Below are 18325 nucleotides of genomic sequence, written 5' to 3' on the forward strand. Positions count from 1 at the left end.
GTGCCGGAGTAACTCAGCGGGTCAGGCAGCATCTCTGGAGATAAAGGAGTTCCAGCACAAAACATTACCCATCCTTTTTCTCCAGAGATGCTGCCTGGCCCACTGAATTACTCCAGCACCTTGTGTCTATCTTGGGAATAAATTAGCATCTGCAGTTGCTTGTTCCTACAGGTTTGTAGGTTAATTGGCTTCTGTAAATTGCCCCTTGTGTGTGGGATGCGAAACTGGGATAACATAGTGTATTTGTGATTTATGGTCGGTGTGGACAAGCTGTGTCTCTAAATTAATCTAAATTAAAACTGAGGGATTTTTGACTTAGGATTCAGCGATTAATTATGTAAGGGGAATCCTGCGATGATTTCTAGGATTGCAGGGTTGGCATATGTTGGGAGAATAAGTGGTCAAGCCTTGTATGTTGATACAAGGAACTGCAGAGGCTGGTTTACAAAAAAAGGCACAAAGTATCGGAGTAACTCAGCAGGTCAGGCAGCATCTCTGGAGAACGGATAGGTGAGGTTTCGGGTTGGGATGCCCTGAAACAACTTAAGTCTTTTGTGTTCTTGAGTTAAGAAGACTTTAGAATGTAGATTACTTTAGAGCTACAGCGCATTAACAGGCTCTTTGGCCCAGAGAGTCCGCACAGACCAGCGATCACCCTGTACACTAGAACTATCCTACAAATCAGGGACAATTTACAATTTTATCAGGGCCAATTAACCTGCAAACCTGTACGCCTTTGGGTTGTGGGAGGAAACCGGAACATCCGGAGAAAACCCACGCGGTCACAGGGAGCAAACCCCCTACAGGCAGCACCCGTAGTCAGAATCAAACTCAGGTCCCTGGTGCTATAAGGCAACAACTCTACCACTGCACCACCGTGCCACCCAGAGTAAAGGGCCTGTCCCACTTACGTGTCCTTGGCACGCAAATTACGCGACCTCGTGGTCGCGTTGAGGTGCACGGGCATAATATGACTGCGCGGGGCCGGTCCCACTTAGAAGCACGAAAGGGTATGTAGTTGTGCGCGACATCGCGCGGGGCTCTGAAATTTTTGTAGTGAATGAAGTCTTCGCGCTCCAATGGCCTGTCACGGAACTGACGGCCAAAGTGGGACAGGCCCAAGACCCTGGCGTGACACAACGTCTCACCTTCAACAGCAGCAGAAGCAGGCAAACGATCGCCGAACACAGCCTGGGGCTCACGGCCGTTGCGGACCGGATCCGCCCCCACTTCTACTCCCAGAGCGGGGCCAAGAAAATTGAAGATAGACACAAAATGCTGGAGTAACTCAGCGGGACCGGCAGCATCTCTGGAGAGAAGCAATGGGTGACGTTTCGGGTCAAGACCCTTCTTTTCAGACTGAAGAAGAGCCTCGATACGAAACATCACCCATTGCTTCTCTCCAGAGATGCTGCCGGTACCGCTGAGTTACTCTAACTTTGTGTCCATCTTCAAATGACGTCACACGCTCCAGACGGCTGTGTGTACGCATGAAATCGCGCCCGACCTTCGCGGGACTGTCGCGGCTCAACGCGACCACTAGGTTGCGTAATTTGCGTGCCAAGGACATGTAAGTGGGACAGGCCCTCAAGAGAAGACGAAGTAATCTGATTGAAACATGCAATATCTGACAGGGTAATTGCAAAGTTGCCATTTCCTTTGGATAGGCTGTCCAGACCCAGGGGTCACAGTTTCAGGATAATAGTTGAACATTCAGGACAGGTATAAGAGAATTTGCTTTTTACATGGGGATTACATTGGTTTATTATTGCCACATGTACTGAGATATAGTGAAGAGTTTGTGTGCTATCCAATTAAATCAGACAATGCTATAATCAAGGCTTAAAATGAGGGGGAAGGATTTAATAGGAACCTGAGTGGTCATTTTGTTACTCAGAGGATGGTGGGCACTTGGAACCTTCTGCTGGAGGAGGTAGTTGAGGCAGGTATTGTTCTTATGTTTAAGAGCCATTTGGATAGGATAGGTTTAGAGGGATAAGGGTCATGCACGGGCAAGTGGGACTAGTGTCTTGTTCCTTCCCATTCAAACTTCCCAGGTACTTTACCCTGCAGCTGCAGGAGATGCAACGCCCGTCCTTACACTTCCTCCCTCAGCAAAGCTTACCATGCTCCATCTGCATGTCCCACCTGCCCACGTTTGACCCACATCCCTCTAAACCTGTCTTATCCATGTACTCCATGGAAGGCACCATGTGCACCATGAGCAGCACAGTGGCACCCCGCTGGAGGTGCTGACTTACAGTGCTAGAAACCCAGGTTTGATCCTGACTACAGGTGCTGTCTGTATGGAGTTTGTACGTTATCTCTGTGACCATGTGGGTTTCCTCACACACTCCAAAGCCGTACAGGTTTGTAGGCTAATTGGCTTGGTAAAATAGTTAGGATAATGTTAGTGTGCGGTGATCGCTGGTCGGCGCGGACTCAGTGAGTCAAAGGGTCTGTTTCCACCCTGTATCTCTAAAAATGAAAAACAAAACCTTAGAATCACAGTCATGCAGCACGGAAGCAGGTCGTTCGGCCCAACTCACCATGCTGGCTCATCTGCATGTACAATACGTGCTGGCTCATCTGCCGACGATACGTACAAAATGCGTGTAACCCAGCGGGTCAGGCAGCATCTCTAGAGAAAATGGATTGGTGAAGTTTCGGGTTAGGGCCTCAGACTGATTGTAGTGGGGAGGAGGGGGGTGGGGGGGTGGGTCTGGCAGCAAGAAAGGACCTTGGACAAAACATCTCCTCCCTTGACAATTCTTTCCCACCCAAACCACCCCATTATTATTATTGCAGGGGATGCAATACCTAAATTGTGTCTAGTGTGTGTAGGATAGTGTTAGTCTACAGGATGATTGCTGGTCGGTGCGGACTCGGTGGGCTGCAGGCCCTGTTTTCACGCTGTCTCTCTAAAGTCTGTCTGAGGTCATACAGCGTGAAACAGGCCCTTCGGCCCGACTTGCGCATGCCAACCAAGATGCCCCATCTACACGAGTCCCACCTGCCCGCATTTGCCCCACATCCCTCTAAACCTTTCCTTAGAAATGTACCCGTCCAAGTATCTTTTAAAGCCGTAACTTCCCACGCGTGGTATTCCAGCAGACGGGTTAAGAAATATTCTCACCCAACCCAAGACAGAATGGACTAGTTACAGGCCCAGTAACGGCACAGTTCAATCAAGAGGAACAGCTCCAAGGGAAAATGTAAATTACAGCTAACGAACTGTCCATCTTTTTTTAATTAATTGATTTGGATTAAATTGTTCACTTAAAAGTACTTAAATACAGAATTGTTTTTAAATGTTTTCAAGTGTTTTAATTATTTTTTAAAATATTTTTTTGTTAAATTTTTAATCATGTTTAAATTTTTAATAGCGTGATTATTTAATAGCTTTATGTTATCTTTAAGTACTTGTGAATGTCAGAGACTTTCACAGACAGACGCATCGAGAGATCTGTTTGGTCAGTGTCTCGGGCTGAGGCTAAACCAGCTGTCATAGGATCTCTGGGGGGGTGGGGTGGGGTTGGGGGTGGGTGGGGGGTAGGGGAACTGGTGGGGGGAGGGAAGGGGGGGAAGGTGTTAATTATACTGGGAAGAGAATCAGTCAGTAGTCAGCTTTGCTGAGTAGGCAGGACCAAGTATGTGCAGTAGAGTGGTGTAGTTGTAGAGTTGCTGCCCGACTGCACCAGAGACCCGGGTTTGATCCTAACCTCGAGCCTAATGTCTGCACGGAGTTTGTACGTTCTCCCCGTGACCCTGAGGGTTTCCTCCAGATGCTCCGGTTACCTTCAACCTCTCAAAGATGTGCAGGTTTGTAGATTCATTGGCCTATTGTCTAGTTTAGTTTAGTTCAGAGATACAGCGTGGAAACAGGCCCTTTGGCCCACTGAGTCCGGGTCGACCAGCGATCACCGCACACCAGCACTATCCTACACGCTAGGAAAATTTTACAATCTTTACCTAAGCCAATGCCACGCGGATACGGGGAGAACGTACAAACAGACAGCACCTGTAGTCACGATCAAATCCGGGTCTCTGGTACTTTAAGGCAGCAACTCTACCGCTGTGCCACCATGCTGCCCCAGCGTGTGCCTAGTGGGTTGGATTGAACTTGTGCATGGGGCGATTGCTGGTCGGCGTGGACTTGGTGGGCCGAAGGGCCGGTTTCCATGCTATATCGCTGTAGTAATTAAAGGAGAGAGAACAAGCTGGACAGTGCCTGCCTGTGTTTAAGTGTTGCTCAACATGGTTGTAATGCAACTTTATATTTCAGATAAATAAACACGATATACTGGAGTAACTCAGCGGGTCAGGCGACATCTCTGGAGAACATGGATAGATGACGTTTCAGACTCTGAAGTCTGAGGAAGGGTCCCAAGTTTAAAACGTCACCCATCCATGTCGTCCAGAGATGTTGCCTGTCCTGCTGAGTTACTCCAACAATTAGTATTGTTAGTCTAAACCAACATCTGCAATTCCTTGTATATGGAAATGATAACAGATTGATCCAAACTTAAAGTGCTTTGTCTTGAACGTAGGAGTTTGAGGGGAGACCTGATAGAAGTATATAAAATGATGAGAAGCATTGATGGGGTACACAGTCAGAACCTTTTTTTCCAGGGCAGAATCATCAAACATTAGAGGGCATGGCTTTAGGATGAGAGGGGCAAAATTGAAATTTGTGGAAGTGCAGAGAATAGATGGATGGGGATCATGTCGAGGCAGATGAGATCAGTTTAACTCGGCATCATGTTTGACACAAACATTGTGGGCCAAATGGCCCGTTCCTGTGCTGTACTGTTTTATGTTCTAATGTAGTGGACTGGAAATGTAGTGAACTGAGGGATATGGATCATGACCAGGCAGAGATTAGCTTAACTTGGCAGCGTGTTTGGTGCGGGTATTGTGGGATGAAGGACCCGTTCTTGTGCTGTACTGCTCTCTGTTCTATGTTCCAATGGTGTTTAAGAGGCATTCAAATAGGCACATGGAAATGCAAGGAATTGAGGTATATGGATCACGTGCCGGCAGAGGAGATTAGTTCAACTTGGCATCTTGGTCAGCACGGATATTGTGGGCCGAAGGGCCTGTTCCTGTGCTGTACGGTTCTGTGTTCTATATTGTTAACAAATCAATAAAGAAAAGAATCTGATGATGCATCTGAACCTAGACTTAATGGAAGTTCATATCTGATTGCAATCTGTTGAAGGATATTATCTACATCTCGTGCAGTTCAAAGCCCGTAAATTGAGAATTTGCAGAGCGTCAAGCATGAGATAGAGCAATAGTAGTCTTTCACCTTGATTAGCCTGGAGAGCTGGTGATGAGCCATCTTATTGAGCTGCTGTTGTCCTCTCGGTGAGAGTATTCGCACAATATTATTGGAGAGGGGGAGCATTGATGAAGCAACAACCAAGTTTGTTGGTGCACTGTTTGAAGGGGAACCCGTGTGTGGCGGTGTTCCCATCCGTCAACGGCCCTTGTCCTTTGGTGTTGGTATTGACGTTGGTTTATTATTGTCAGTACAGTGAAAAGCTTTTCTTTGTGTGCTATCCAATTGAATCAGAAAATACTATACATGAATACAATAGTCACAGTCATACAGCGTGGAAACAGGCCCTTCTGCCCTACTTGCGCATGTTGACCAACATGTCCCCTCTGCACTAGACCCATCTGCCTATGTTTGGCCGGTATCCCTTTATACTTATACAATCCATGTACCTGTCCAAATGTTTTTTAAATGTTACGTGAGTACCTGCTAAAACTACCTCCTCCAACAGCTTGATCCATTCATCCACCACCCTTTGTGTAAAAAAGTTGGCCCTCAGGTTCCTGTTAAATCTTTTCCCCCTCACCTTAAACCTATGTCCTCTGGTTCTTGATTCCCCTACCCTGGGGAAAAGACTGTAGGCATTTACCCGATCTATTCCTCTCATGATTTTGTACACCTCTATAAGATCACTCCTCATCCTCCTGCGCTCCAAGGAATTGGGTCCTCGCCTGCTCCCTATAGCTCAGACCCTCGAGTCCCAGCAACATCCTTGTAAATCTTCTCTGCACCAGTCAACAGTGTTCACTTGCGGACATCTCTGTCCAGCTAAAGGCTATGTTTTGGGCAGAGCAAAGTCCTTTCTTGCACGGGGTAAAGACGGAGGTAGAAAAGCACAACATGTTCTATCCCTTCCAGGTAAACGTTCACTCTTAAAAGGAGATGGATGGTGGTCTCATCAATAACTAATAATATACATGGCATTAAGAAAACTATACCACTACCAAAACTGCCATTTTATCTGATCCCATGGGAATGCTACCAGCACTTTGGGCCTGAGCTATAGGGAGAGGTTGAGCAGGCTAGGAGTCTTATTCCTTGGAGCACAGGAGGATGAGGGGTGATCTTTTAGAGGTGTACAAAATGATGAGAGGAATGGATAGGGTGAATGCAGTCTTTTACCCAGGATAGGGGGATCAAGAACCACAGGACACAAGTTCACAGTGAGAGTGGCAAGAGTTAATAGGAGGCTGAAGGGCAATGTTTTTCACTCAGAGGGTGGTGGGTACATGGAATGAGCTGCCAGAGGGAATAGTTGATGCAGGTACAATAACAGATACAGCATTTAACAGATACTTGGACAGGTAAGAATTAGAGGGATCTAACCAATTGTTGGCATATGGGACTAGCTTATATGGGGTATCTTGGTCGGCATGGAAGATTTGAGCTGAAGGACCCGTTTCCATGTTTCAGACTTTAAAGATATAGTGCGGAAACATGACCATGATCACCTCCGTATACGAGCTCTTTCCTACACACTAGGGACAATTTTAATGTAGCTCCTTTCATAGATAGTTTCAAAAGTATCCAATGAGGTAGATGGGAGGTCAAGTCCACTCTCTAGTTGGGAAGAGGATGGTTCAGTTGCAATAGACAATAGACAATAGGTGCAGGAGTTGGCCATTCGGCCCTTCGAGCCAGCACCGCCATTCAATGTGATCATGGCTGATCATCCCCAATTAGTACCCCGTTCCTGCCTTCTCCCCATATCCCCTTACTCTGCTATCTTTAAGAGCCCTATCTAGCTCTCTCTTGAAAGTATCCAGAGAACTGGCCTCCACTGCCCTCTGAGGCAGAGAATTCCACAGACTCACAACTCTCTGTGAGAAAAAATGTTTCCTCGCCTCTGTTCTAAATAGTCTATCTCTTATTCTTAAACTGTGGCCCCTGGTTCTGGACTCCCCCAACATCGGGAACAGGTTTCCTGCCTCCCGTGTGTCCAAAAACAGTTAATAATCTTATATGTTTCAATAAGATCTCCTCTCATCCTTATAAACTCCAGTGTACCGCTGCAGACAACCCAAATTTCCACCAGCCTGGCTGTGTGGCAATAAATTATATCTAATCTAAACTAATCTACAAACCCAGCCACTCCATTCTCTCAGCATATGACAGTCCCGCCATCCCGGGAATTAACCTTGTAAACCAATGCTGCACTCCCTCAATAGCAATTGCCCGATAACAGCTGGGAAGAAACTGTCCAAAAAACTGTCCCTGGGTGTATAAACTGAATGGAAGTGATCATTGATCACGATCAATTCTGGACACAAACACTGCAATGGTTCTTTGGAATAACTGAGTTAAAACTAAAATCACCTTGAAGTAATTGTTGGTATTGAAAGAGCAGCATAACCTGCAATTTTACTTCGGAGTCACGTGAGTGACTACGTGAAGAACCCCGCCAGGACGCATGCGTGCCATATCGCTTTCACGCTTGCAAAACGACAGGCGGGGTGGAGCGTTCCCCCGCAGCGGTAAGTTTGAAACCGCGACCTGCAGGTAAGTGATTTACTCTGCGGTGGTTTTTTGTCCCCGCGCTGTTTTTACACAGGGGGGGGGAAGCTGGACAAAATAGTGTCCACAAGTGCTGCGAGTGAAGCTGGCTGGGGAGGACCGCGAAGTTGTGGGAGCCAGCAGCAGCTGAAGGCACAAGCCCCGTAAGTGGGATCAGCTGTGCCGACTTTTGGTCCCGCGCCGGTCAGAACACCACGGCCGGGTGGGAGACTATTCAGAATGGGGCCGTCGACTTTGACAAGTGGAAACGGCAGGAGGCGGGGTGGAACGACGTTCCCCCGTAGCGACAGTTTAAACCTGGACCTGCAGGTAAGTGAAACTGCGGTCTTTATTCTCCCCATACTGTTTCACAGGTGGGGAAACATGGAGAGCTGTGCAAACAACGGCAGGCGGCACAGGAATCACCCGTAAGGGAACAGCTGTGCCCGACTTCGCTCTCGCACCGGCCAGATTAAACACCATGGCTGGGCGGGAGACTATATAGAACGGAGCCATTGGCTTTGACAAGTCAAAACGGCAGGAGGAGGGGTGGAAGACATTCCCCCTTAACGGCAAGTTTTAAGCCTGGACCTGCAGGTATGTGATACTGCGGTCTTTATTGTTCCCATACTGTTCTACAGGTGGGGGGAAACATGCACAAGGCAAAGAAGTCGACCAGAGCTGGCGGGGTAGACCGCGGAGTTGCGGACGCCAGCAGCGGCCGGCGGCACAGGAATCACCCGTAAGGGAACAGCTGTGGACGTCTTCGCCCCCGCACTGGCCAGATTAAACACTGCGTCTGGGCGGGAAGGCAAGAAGAAAACCAAAAGAGTCCGACTGATGAGTCCGACTTTGGGCGGCCAGCGACCGTGAGCGCTGGAGCCGGTTGGAGCGGCTTATGGAGCCGAGCTCCAACATGACAGACTCCGGGAGATGGAGTCTAGTCGCCGTGGGGATATAAAAAACACCCACAGCAGCACCTTACGTAGGGCTGCACAGTGCATCTCCCTCGTCAGAGGGGAGTACTGGGGGGGCAATTTTGGGCTGACCCTGAAGAGGGGTTTTGACGAACAAAACTACAAGTGTGCAGGGGGTGCAGGAAGGCAAAATCTACTGGTCATGGTGTCCAAATACATACAGCCAGACCACGATGAACACCACTGCAAAAATACTTGGGACCAGGAAACTGCGCATCCCTGAATGTTCCAGTCATGGAAATAGCATCTGGAAACATGTCAGAGCAGGACTTAGGAAAGCCCTGGGGCTCATAAAGGCGACAGCATTAAGGATCTCCTACAGCCAAAGACAGCACCCTTATGCACCCACCAGCAGAACAAGAAAAGCTGGTGAAAGCTCAAAGGCCGGGCATACAGGACAGCAGTCTTTTAGACCATGGCTCAGACCGGCCTTTCTGGAAGATGCGCAAACCCCCAACCCAAAAACAAACCCAGACACCGGCGCCTCAACCTCCACGAAGACCACACAGAAGAAGCAAACTTCCACTGGTAACAATGGAGGTAGGTGGGTCTGGTCCCTTACAAATTATAGGAAGAATGGATAATACACACATTGGTGGGAGATTACACTCTTTTGTAGTTAACAATTTATCATGGATTTCAATGTTGGAGTCATGTCTAAACATGTTAACACAATTCCTCCCACAGTCAATTAAGGCAGATGTGATGCATGGACTCGTTTCCACGGCATGAAATCACAGAGCTTTGAAATCTTCACGTAGTCACTCACGTGACTCCGAAGTAAAATAGTAAGATTAAACGAGAATTTACCAGTTCGAAGTTTGATCGTTATTTTATGAGGAGTACGTTGAGGGAATACGTGCCCTCCGCTCTCACCCTTGATCATATACTCAACTGGTATTTTCTTCTCTAATCTTACTATGTTCAGTCATTACAGTTATCTGTGATTTCACATCGCTGCTTTGAAGAATGACACGCATGCGTCCTGGCGGGGTTCTTCACGTAATCCCTCAACGTACTCCTCATAAAATAACGATCAAACTTCGAACTGGTAAGTTCTCGTTTAATCATACCATTTAATTGGCGTGTGCATTCCAGGGTGTAAATACTAAGGGTAGTATGACGGGCTGAATTTGAAGTCACTTCAGTGGAATTTAAAGTAATTTTACCTAATTGCTGCCGTGGTATGGGAATAATGTTGGATTGAGTCTTTCGTTGGCAATGGTCGATGGAGCTGCAGAGATTAATGTAGAAACCAGGACCTGCAGTTGCTGGTTTACACAGAAGGATACAAAGTGCAGGAAAAACAGCGGGTCAGACAGCACTTCTAGAGAACACACATAGGTGACATTTCAGGTCGGGACCCTTCTTCAGACTGATATTTGTGATGGGTTAACACATTCAAGGAGCCTGTGCACAAATTATAGCCCGTATTTATGGGGTGAAATTATATTACAGAACTTAAAATTGGCTCTGCAAAGTTCCAGTTTAACTACTGGTTTGTGGTAGAATAGTTGGAACATTTTCCCTTGATCCATCCTGCTGTCTTGAGGATTTGGTTCATTGGTACATCCAACTCCATAGCTGCCAATGTAGCTGCAGCCCTGGTGGAATAAGATTTGAATATGTTAGTATCCACCCCAGCTGTTGTTAAAACCTGTTTCAGCCATCTGGAAATAGTTTGAACCGACACTTTTTTGTGGGTTGTTTTATATGAGTATAGGAGCAGGGAGGTTCTACTGCAGTTGTACAGGGTCTTGGTGAGACCACACCTGGAGTATTGCGTACAGTTTTGGTCTCCAAATCTGAGGAAGGACATTATTGCCATAGAGGGAGTGCAGAGAAGGTTCACCAGACTGATTCCTGGGATGTCAGGACTGTCTTATGAAGAAAGACTGGATAGACTTGGTTTATACTCTCTAGAATTTAGGAGATTGAGAGGGGATCTTATAGAAACTTACAAAATTCTTAAGGGGTTGGACAGGCTAGATGCAGGAAGATTGCTCCCGATGTTGGGGAAGTCCAGGACAAGGGGTCACAGCTTAAGGATAAGGGGGAAATCCTTTAAAACCGAGATGAGAAGAACTTTTTTCACACAGAGAGTGGTGAATCTCTGGAACTCCCTGCCACAGAGGGTAGTCGAGGCCAGTTCATTGGTTATTTTTAAGAGGGAGTTAGATGTGGCCCTTGTGGCTAAGGGGATCAGAGGGTATGGAGAGAAGGCAGGTACGGGATACTAAGTTGGATGATCAGCCATGATCATATTGAATGGCGGTGCAGGCTCGAAGGGCCGAATGGCCTACTCCTGCACCTAATTTCTATGTTTCTATGTTTCTATGTTTGTGGCTGATTAGTAGTGCCATTTCATAGCCTCAGATGTGATTGGTGTTCTTCATATATAACAATAATTGTCTTATTATACAGAGACGATATCTGTAGGGTAATCCCTAAATTCTATTTTGAGGCCTGATGATCCCGCTCTGTTCTGTTTGACAAATATACGTAATATGAAACGTTATATTCCTGTTGAAGAAGTCATATAGTCCAGCCTTAACTTATGTACGACTGTACCCTTAGTGCCGTGCCTGTGCACATGTGGTCCTGGATAGATAACCCCAGTAAGAGACTTGAAAGAGCTAGGGCGATACAGTGGTGCAGTGGTAGAGTTGCTGCCTTACAGCACCAGAGGCACGGGTTCGATCCTGACTATGGGTGCTGTCTGTATGGAGTTTTACGCTCTCCCCGTGACCATGTGGGTTTTCTCCGGGTGCTCCGGTTTCCTCCCACACTCAAAGGACAAATAGGTTTTTAGGTTAATTGGCTTCTGGAAATTGTAAATTGTCCCTAGTGTGTAGGATAGTTCTAGTGTATGGGGAGATCGCTGGTCGGCGTGGACTCGGTGGGCCGATGGGCCTATTTCCGCCCAGTATCTCTAACGTCGAAAGGATGGTCGCCTAGGGTTGGAGGCATGGATGAACACAAAGTGCTGGAGTAACTCTGCAGATCAGGCAGCATCTCTGGAGAACATGGATAGGTGATGTTTTGGGCAGAAACCCTTCAGTATGCTTTGAGCAGATCAACACAAATCTCCAGTTTGATACAGTGTGGAAACAGGCCCTTCAGCCCGACTTGCCCACACCGGCCAACATGTCCCAGCTACACTCATCCCACTTGCCTGCGCTTGGCCAATATCCCTCCAAACCTGTCCTATCCATGTATCTATCTAACTGCTTCTTAAACGTTGGGATAGTCCAAGCCTCAACTACCTCCTCTGGCAGCTTGTTCCATACACCCACCACCCTTTGTGTGCTGTTAGAGGTCCAGACTCCTCCCAAATCTCAGAACCTCAACCAACGTGGAGTAATTGCACCAATTGCATGGGAACACCGCTGCCAACTGGGTTAACTCCACGTTATGCACCACGCCAACATAAATAAATCACCAGTTCTTTATCAAGCCAGGGTCTACATTTTGTAACTCCCTTCCCCACCAACATGACTGTGCCTGTATCATCAGAAGAACTGAAGCTTAGTTTTATTTAGTTGAGTTTAGTGTCATTTAGTTTATTATTGCCATGTGTACTGAGGTACGAAAAGCTTTTTGTTGCATGTAATCCAGTCATCAAAAAGATTACATGGTTACAATCAAGCCGTCCACAGTGTACAGATACAGGATAAAAGGTATAATGTTTAGTGCAAGATAAAGCTAGATTCTCCTATCCTGGGTAAAGCTATAGCAAGAGGAAGCAATAGAAGTGGATAAGCTGTGACTTTTAAAAGACAGATATATGGATAGGAAGGGTTTAGAGGAATATGGGGAAAATGCGGGGAAGTGAGACTAGCCCAGAATGGTGGACAAGATGGGCTGAAGGGCCTTTATCCCTACTCAATCGTTCTATAACTCCAACAGTGACTGGACCTATTGGCTGCTCCATGTATAGAGTCATGGAGTCATAGAGTCACACAGCAAGGACACAGGCCCTTCAGCCCAACTTAACCCACACCGGCCAACCTGTCCCATCTACACTTGTCCCACCTGCCTGCATTTGGCCCATATCCCTCTAAACCTGTCCTATCCATGTACCTGTCTAAATGTTTCTTAAATGTTGCGATAGTACTTGCCTCAATTACCTCCTCCGGCAGCTTGTTCCATACACCGATCACTCTTTGTGTGAAAAAGTTACTGCTCAGTTTCCTATTAAATCTTTCCTCCTCACCTAAAATCTATTTCCTCTGGTTCTCGATTCCCTTATTCTGGGCAAGAGACTCTTGCGTTTACTCGATCTATTCTTCTCATGATTTTGTACAGGAAGATATTCTGTAAACTGCGATAGAAATGCAGGACTTTCCTTTTGATTAGAAAAAGAAAACAATGTAATTGCATTCATTAATCTTGCCTTGGCTTTGCTTTGCCCTTTATGCAGAGAATCCCGCACAAGTTGGAAGGGGATCTGTTCTCATTAGCTTGGTGGACGTCAATGACAATGTCCCTGAATTTCCAATGGAGTACGAAACATTTGTTTGTGAAAACACCAAGCATGGCAAGGTAAGAAACCTCCCTTGGAAGTTATGTTACGTTCTTTGGCCAGGAATAGCTCAATGGTTCAATCTTGCTTTTATTGCCACATGCGCTAAGTGCAAACGCACAGTGAAAATACATATACATACCCACGCACACACACATACACGCGCACACACACACACACATGCACACACACACACACATGCACACACATACGCACACACACACAGGGACATGGATGCATGCACACACACACGGACACACACACACACACACACGGACACACACACGGACACACATACACACACACGCACACACACACACATACGCACACACACAGGGACATGGATGCATGCACACACACACACACGGACACACACACACACACACAGACACACACACGGACACACATACACGCGCACACACACACACACACACACACACACACACACACACACACACACACACACACACACACACACACACACACACACATATAAAAACAAACAAACAATTATAGTGCAAAAAGACAAAACTAATGCCCCCAAGTCCATGTAGTTCAGAGCTCATTGGAGGTTGTAGTGTTTAATGGTTGTAGGGAAAAAGCTGTTCCTGAACCTGGATGTTACAGTTTTCAGGCTCCATTGCTTTGTTCCCGAGGGCAGGAGTGAAATTAGAGTATGGCCAGGGTGGTTTGGGTCTCTGAGATGCGGCTGCTATTTCGAGGCAGTGAATCATGATGATCGATGGTGGGGAGGTCAGAACCCATGATGGACTGGGCAGAGTTCACCACTTTTTGCAGTCTTCTTTGCTCCTGGGCGTTCGAGTTGCTGAAGAAGGCCATGATGCACTGGTCGGGGCCATGGTGAGATGTTGGGAGATGGTGAGTGAAGGCCCTGGTGTGTGAAAGCGGATCCGGCAGCCAGCTGAAACAGTGAGCTTGGTCGGCAACAGAGTTGGAGTGAAGTCAGGCAGAGGAGGAATAATCTCCATGGAGTCCTTATGTCTCACGGCTCTGCACTTGTTGTCAGCTCTTTTCACCCATGTTCGCTGGTAGAGGCTGGCTCTTGGAGAATTAGAGATTGTCTTGGAGCTAAAACAACATTGGGAATAATCAAAACCAGCGAAAATGGTGGGAAACTGTCAGTGAGCCAAAAAAAAAGAGAGAGAGAGAGGGGTGGGTGCAAATGGGGGGGGGGGGGATGGGATGGGGTGATGGAGGGGGAAGGGGGGGCTGGGGGGGGGAGAGGGAGAGTGTGAGGGAGAGAGAGAGAGAGGTAGAGAGAGAGAGAGAGAGAGAGAGAGAGAGAGAGAGAGAGGGAGGGGTGGAGTGAGTTAGAGAGAGAGAGAGGGGGTGGGCGTGGGGGGGAGGGAGAAAGTGAGAGGGAGAGAGAGGGAGAGAGAGAGAGGTATCACATTGTTTAAAAATCATTTGACAGGTACCTGGACCAGGACAGGTTTAGAGGGATATTGGCCAAACACATTGTGAATTGGTCGGCATGGGCAAGTTGGGCTGAAGAGCCTGTTTCCACACTGTATGACTGTGTGAATCTAATGACTTTATGACTATGATTCTACCATCTGTGCCACAGTGTCACCCTGTTTGGGGCTAAATTAGAAGGGCACGCACTAAACACACATTCCTCCAAAATGTGGGGAAATGGCTGACTTAAACCATGTAGTTTGCCTGCAGACGCTGTGTAGAGTGGTGGAAAAATGCTGCAGATTTCAATGCTTCTCCCTGAATGACTGTTAGCTCCTTTCTGGCTGCATAAATTCACAAAGAGGTATAATTAGATTAAATCACAGGCTTCTGAGGGTACGATAATAGCAATTTAAATTAAGAAATATTGGTTTACAGCAAATCAAAAATGTACTTACCAAGTGAAAGGTGGACTTAAAGTTTTAATAGAAAACAATGAGCATTTCTCTGCTATGATTGCAATTAGAATAAAAAGGAATCAGGAATACAGACCATGTAAGACCATTCAAAATTAGTTATCATGACAGTTCCATTATACACTTGGCAAATCCATTATATAGCAATTCTCCACACGCAGAAATGAAGATAAATATAATAAGCTTAATTTAATATTCCTTGGACGACAGAAGTAGGACCTGCATTAACATCGCGCCTTTAGTGACCTCTCTCCCCCTTCGCAGTCAAATTAGCGTTGATGTGAAGTGAAAACATTGCACAAATGTAGGAAACACAGTAGTTCTTTTAGTTAAATCAGTATCTTCGGGTTTGGTTTAGTTTAGAGATACAGCGTGAAAACAGGCCATTTTGCCCATCAAGTCTGCACTGACCAGCAATTTTACAATTTTTTACCCAGCCAATTAGCCTACAAAACTGTACGTCTTTGGAATGTGGGAGGAAACCGGAGCATCCAGAGAAAACCCGCACAGGTCATGGGGAGAACACACAAACTCCGTACAGACAGCACCCGTAGTCCGGATCGAACCCGGTTCAGATGCATTGTAAGGCAGCAACTCTACCACTGCGCCACTGTGCCGCCCAACACAGGGAACTGTTTGCACCAAAATCCTTCATACAGTAGTCCCTTTCAAGGCCTTAACATACTCTGTCATAGAGCCATAGAGTAGTACGGCATGGAAACAGGCCCTCGGCTCAACTCGTCCATGCCGATCAAGGTGCCCCACCTAAGCTGGTCCCATTTGCTCACATTTGGCCCTTTCAACCCTTCCTATCCACATAACTGTCCAAGACAGCTGTGCCGTAGAAAGCATTTTATCAGGATGCATAAAAGCACGGTTTGGGAACAGCTCCATCCAAGACCGCAAGAAATTGCAGAGAGTTGTGGATGCAGCCCAGACCATCACCATATCCAAACTCCCTTTGATAGACTCCATTTACACTTCACACGGCCTAGACAAGGCCACCAGCAAATTATCAAGGATGAGTTGCACCCCAGTCACTCCCTCTTCTCCCATCAGGCAAGATGCACAGAAGTGTGAGAACGCACACCTCCAGATTCGGGTACAGTTTCTTCCCAGCTGTTATCAGGCAACTGAACCATCCTGGCAACCATTACAGAGCAGTCCGGAACTACCATCTCCCTCGTTGGAGACCCTCGGACTATCTTTAATCAAACTTTACTCTACTTTACTTCAACCGATGAACCATAGAAAGAATTCTGTCAGGTTGCGTCACAGCTCTGCCCAAAACTACAAGAAACTGCAGAGAGTTGTGGATGTAGCCCAGTCCATCAACCAGACCAGACTCCCAGCCATTGACTCCATCTACACTTCACGCTGCCTTAGACAAACTGCCAAAAACATCAAGAACCTTTCCCACCCCAGTTATTCCATCTTCTTCCTGCTATCGTCCGGCAGAAGGTACGGAAGCTTGAAAGCACGCACCAACAGTCTGAGGAACAGGATCTTCCCCTCTGTTATCGAGCTTCTGGATCGTCCTTCCATAGGCTAGGATACTGTCTAATTAACCTCTACATTGTGTGTATTGCAGACATTCGACTTTTTTTATGGAACTGATGCATTACAAAAATTAGAACTAAATTCCGCACTTTGTATCTTTCCCAATTGCACTTGAGTTTGGCTCAATTGTGTAGGTTTTCTTTGAGTGCTCCGGTTTCCTCCCAACTTGGGTCTGTATCCACACTGTATCTCATAAACTGATGGAGTCATAGTCATACAGCGTGGAAACAGGCCCTTCGGCCCAACTTGCCACGCCTACCAACAAGCCCCATCTGCACGAGTCCCCACTGCCTGCATTTGGCACATATCCTTCGAAAACTGTCATATATATGTACCTGCCTAAACGTTTCTTAAATGTTGTGATGGTACCTGCCTCAACTACCTCCTCTGGCAGCTCTTTCCATATACCTACCACCTTTTATGTAAAAACGTTGCCCCTCAGTTTCCCCCACTCCCCCGCTCCCCCCCCCCCCCCCTTAAACCTATGTGTTCTAGATCTCGATTCCCCTACTCTGGATAGGAGATTGCATTTACCCTATTTATTCCTGGTTAACTAATCCAAATTGTTGCATTAGTGAGACACTGCTTGGTCAAAAGAATTTTTGCAGATCATATATTCACAAGGTTTCAAAGTGGTTTAATTTTTATTGAAGAATGACACATTTGTAATTGATGGACCCATGGAGTCAATGTGACTCCTGAATATAAAACACTGCAGAGTGCCGCCTGCAAAGTGGTAGAAAATCTAATTGATCTCAGTGGGGATAACTAAGATTTTCAGCTGCTTAAACCAAATAATGGTTTTGGTTTACAAATTTGAAGCCACCAATGTCTCTGAATAAACAAATAGCCTAATGCACAGGGCTAAACTGATCTAAATACAACCTTCCCTATCCACGTGCCTGTCCGAAAGCCTTTTAAAAACATTCTATTTGATGAAGCGGGCAAACAGAATGAAACAAAGTCAAAGATGGCAAGACGTTGAGAAGGATTGAGAAGGACAGAGTGGTGGAAGGAGAACTGTAGGTCTTGACAGGGGTCTTCTGGTAAGAAGAACCGGGGGTCTTACCTGTAGTAGCCATTTAGCTTAACTCAGTATGTTATAACTATAACCAGTTACCTTTACATTTTATCTATAATTATGTGGGTGGGATTTATATGTAGTTGGAGGCGTGTTTGCGGCTGGGATTCTCGCACAGACTCCCTAGTAGTTTTAGTTTAGTTTGAAGAAGCATGAGGGAGAGGTCACAGCTTTCGACCATGCACGAGTATGACCACTAGTAAAATTAAAATGTACTTATACAAGAAGTTTGGATGAATTTCTTACCGTTTTTGCTACTACAATAATGAAATTATTAATCAAGAGACAGTGTTGGAAAGATTTATCTATTGATGGCATTGAATGTCTCATGGAGAGCTCGTGAGAGCATTTCGATTATCTCCTGATCCCCTGTCTTCAATCATAGTGACTAAAGGAAAGAATCCTTTAAACAATATAAGAATCTGTCACTATATTACCTTCCGCACCCACCAT

The 18325-nt window shown here is 46.4% G+C and overlaps 1 protein-coding gene across 5 annotated transcripts in view; it reads left to right on the top strand.

The window, feature by feature from the left end:
- Positions 1–18325, top strand: part of LOC116972101 (cadherin-7-like) — a 291858-nt gene that overhangs the window by 261350 nt on the left and 12183 nt on the right. For all 5 annotated transcript variants that reach the window (XM_033019446.1, XM_033019447.1, XM_033019448.1 and 2 more), the window contains one exon: positions 13235–13356. In XM_033019446.1, the coding sequence (XP_032875337.1) occupies positions 13235–13356 (122 nt within the window). The remainder of the gene's footprint in view (positions 1–13234; positions 13357–18325) is intronic.

Source organism: Amblyraja radiata, chromosome 4, assembly GCF_010909765.2.
Source record: "Amblyraja radiata isolate CabotCenter1 chromosome 4, sAmbRad1.1.pri, whole genome shotgun sequence".
Classification (NCBI taxonomy): Eukaryota; Metazoa; Chordata; class Chondrichthyes; order Rajiformes; family Rajidae; genus Amblyraja; species Amblyraja radiata.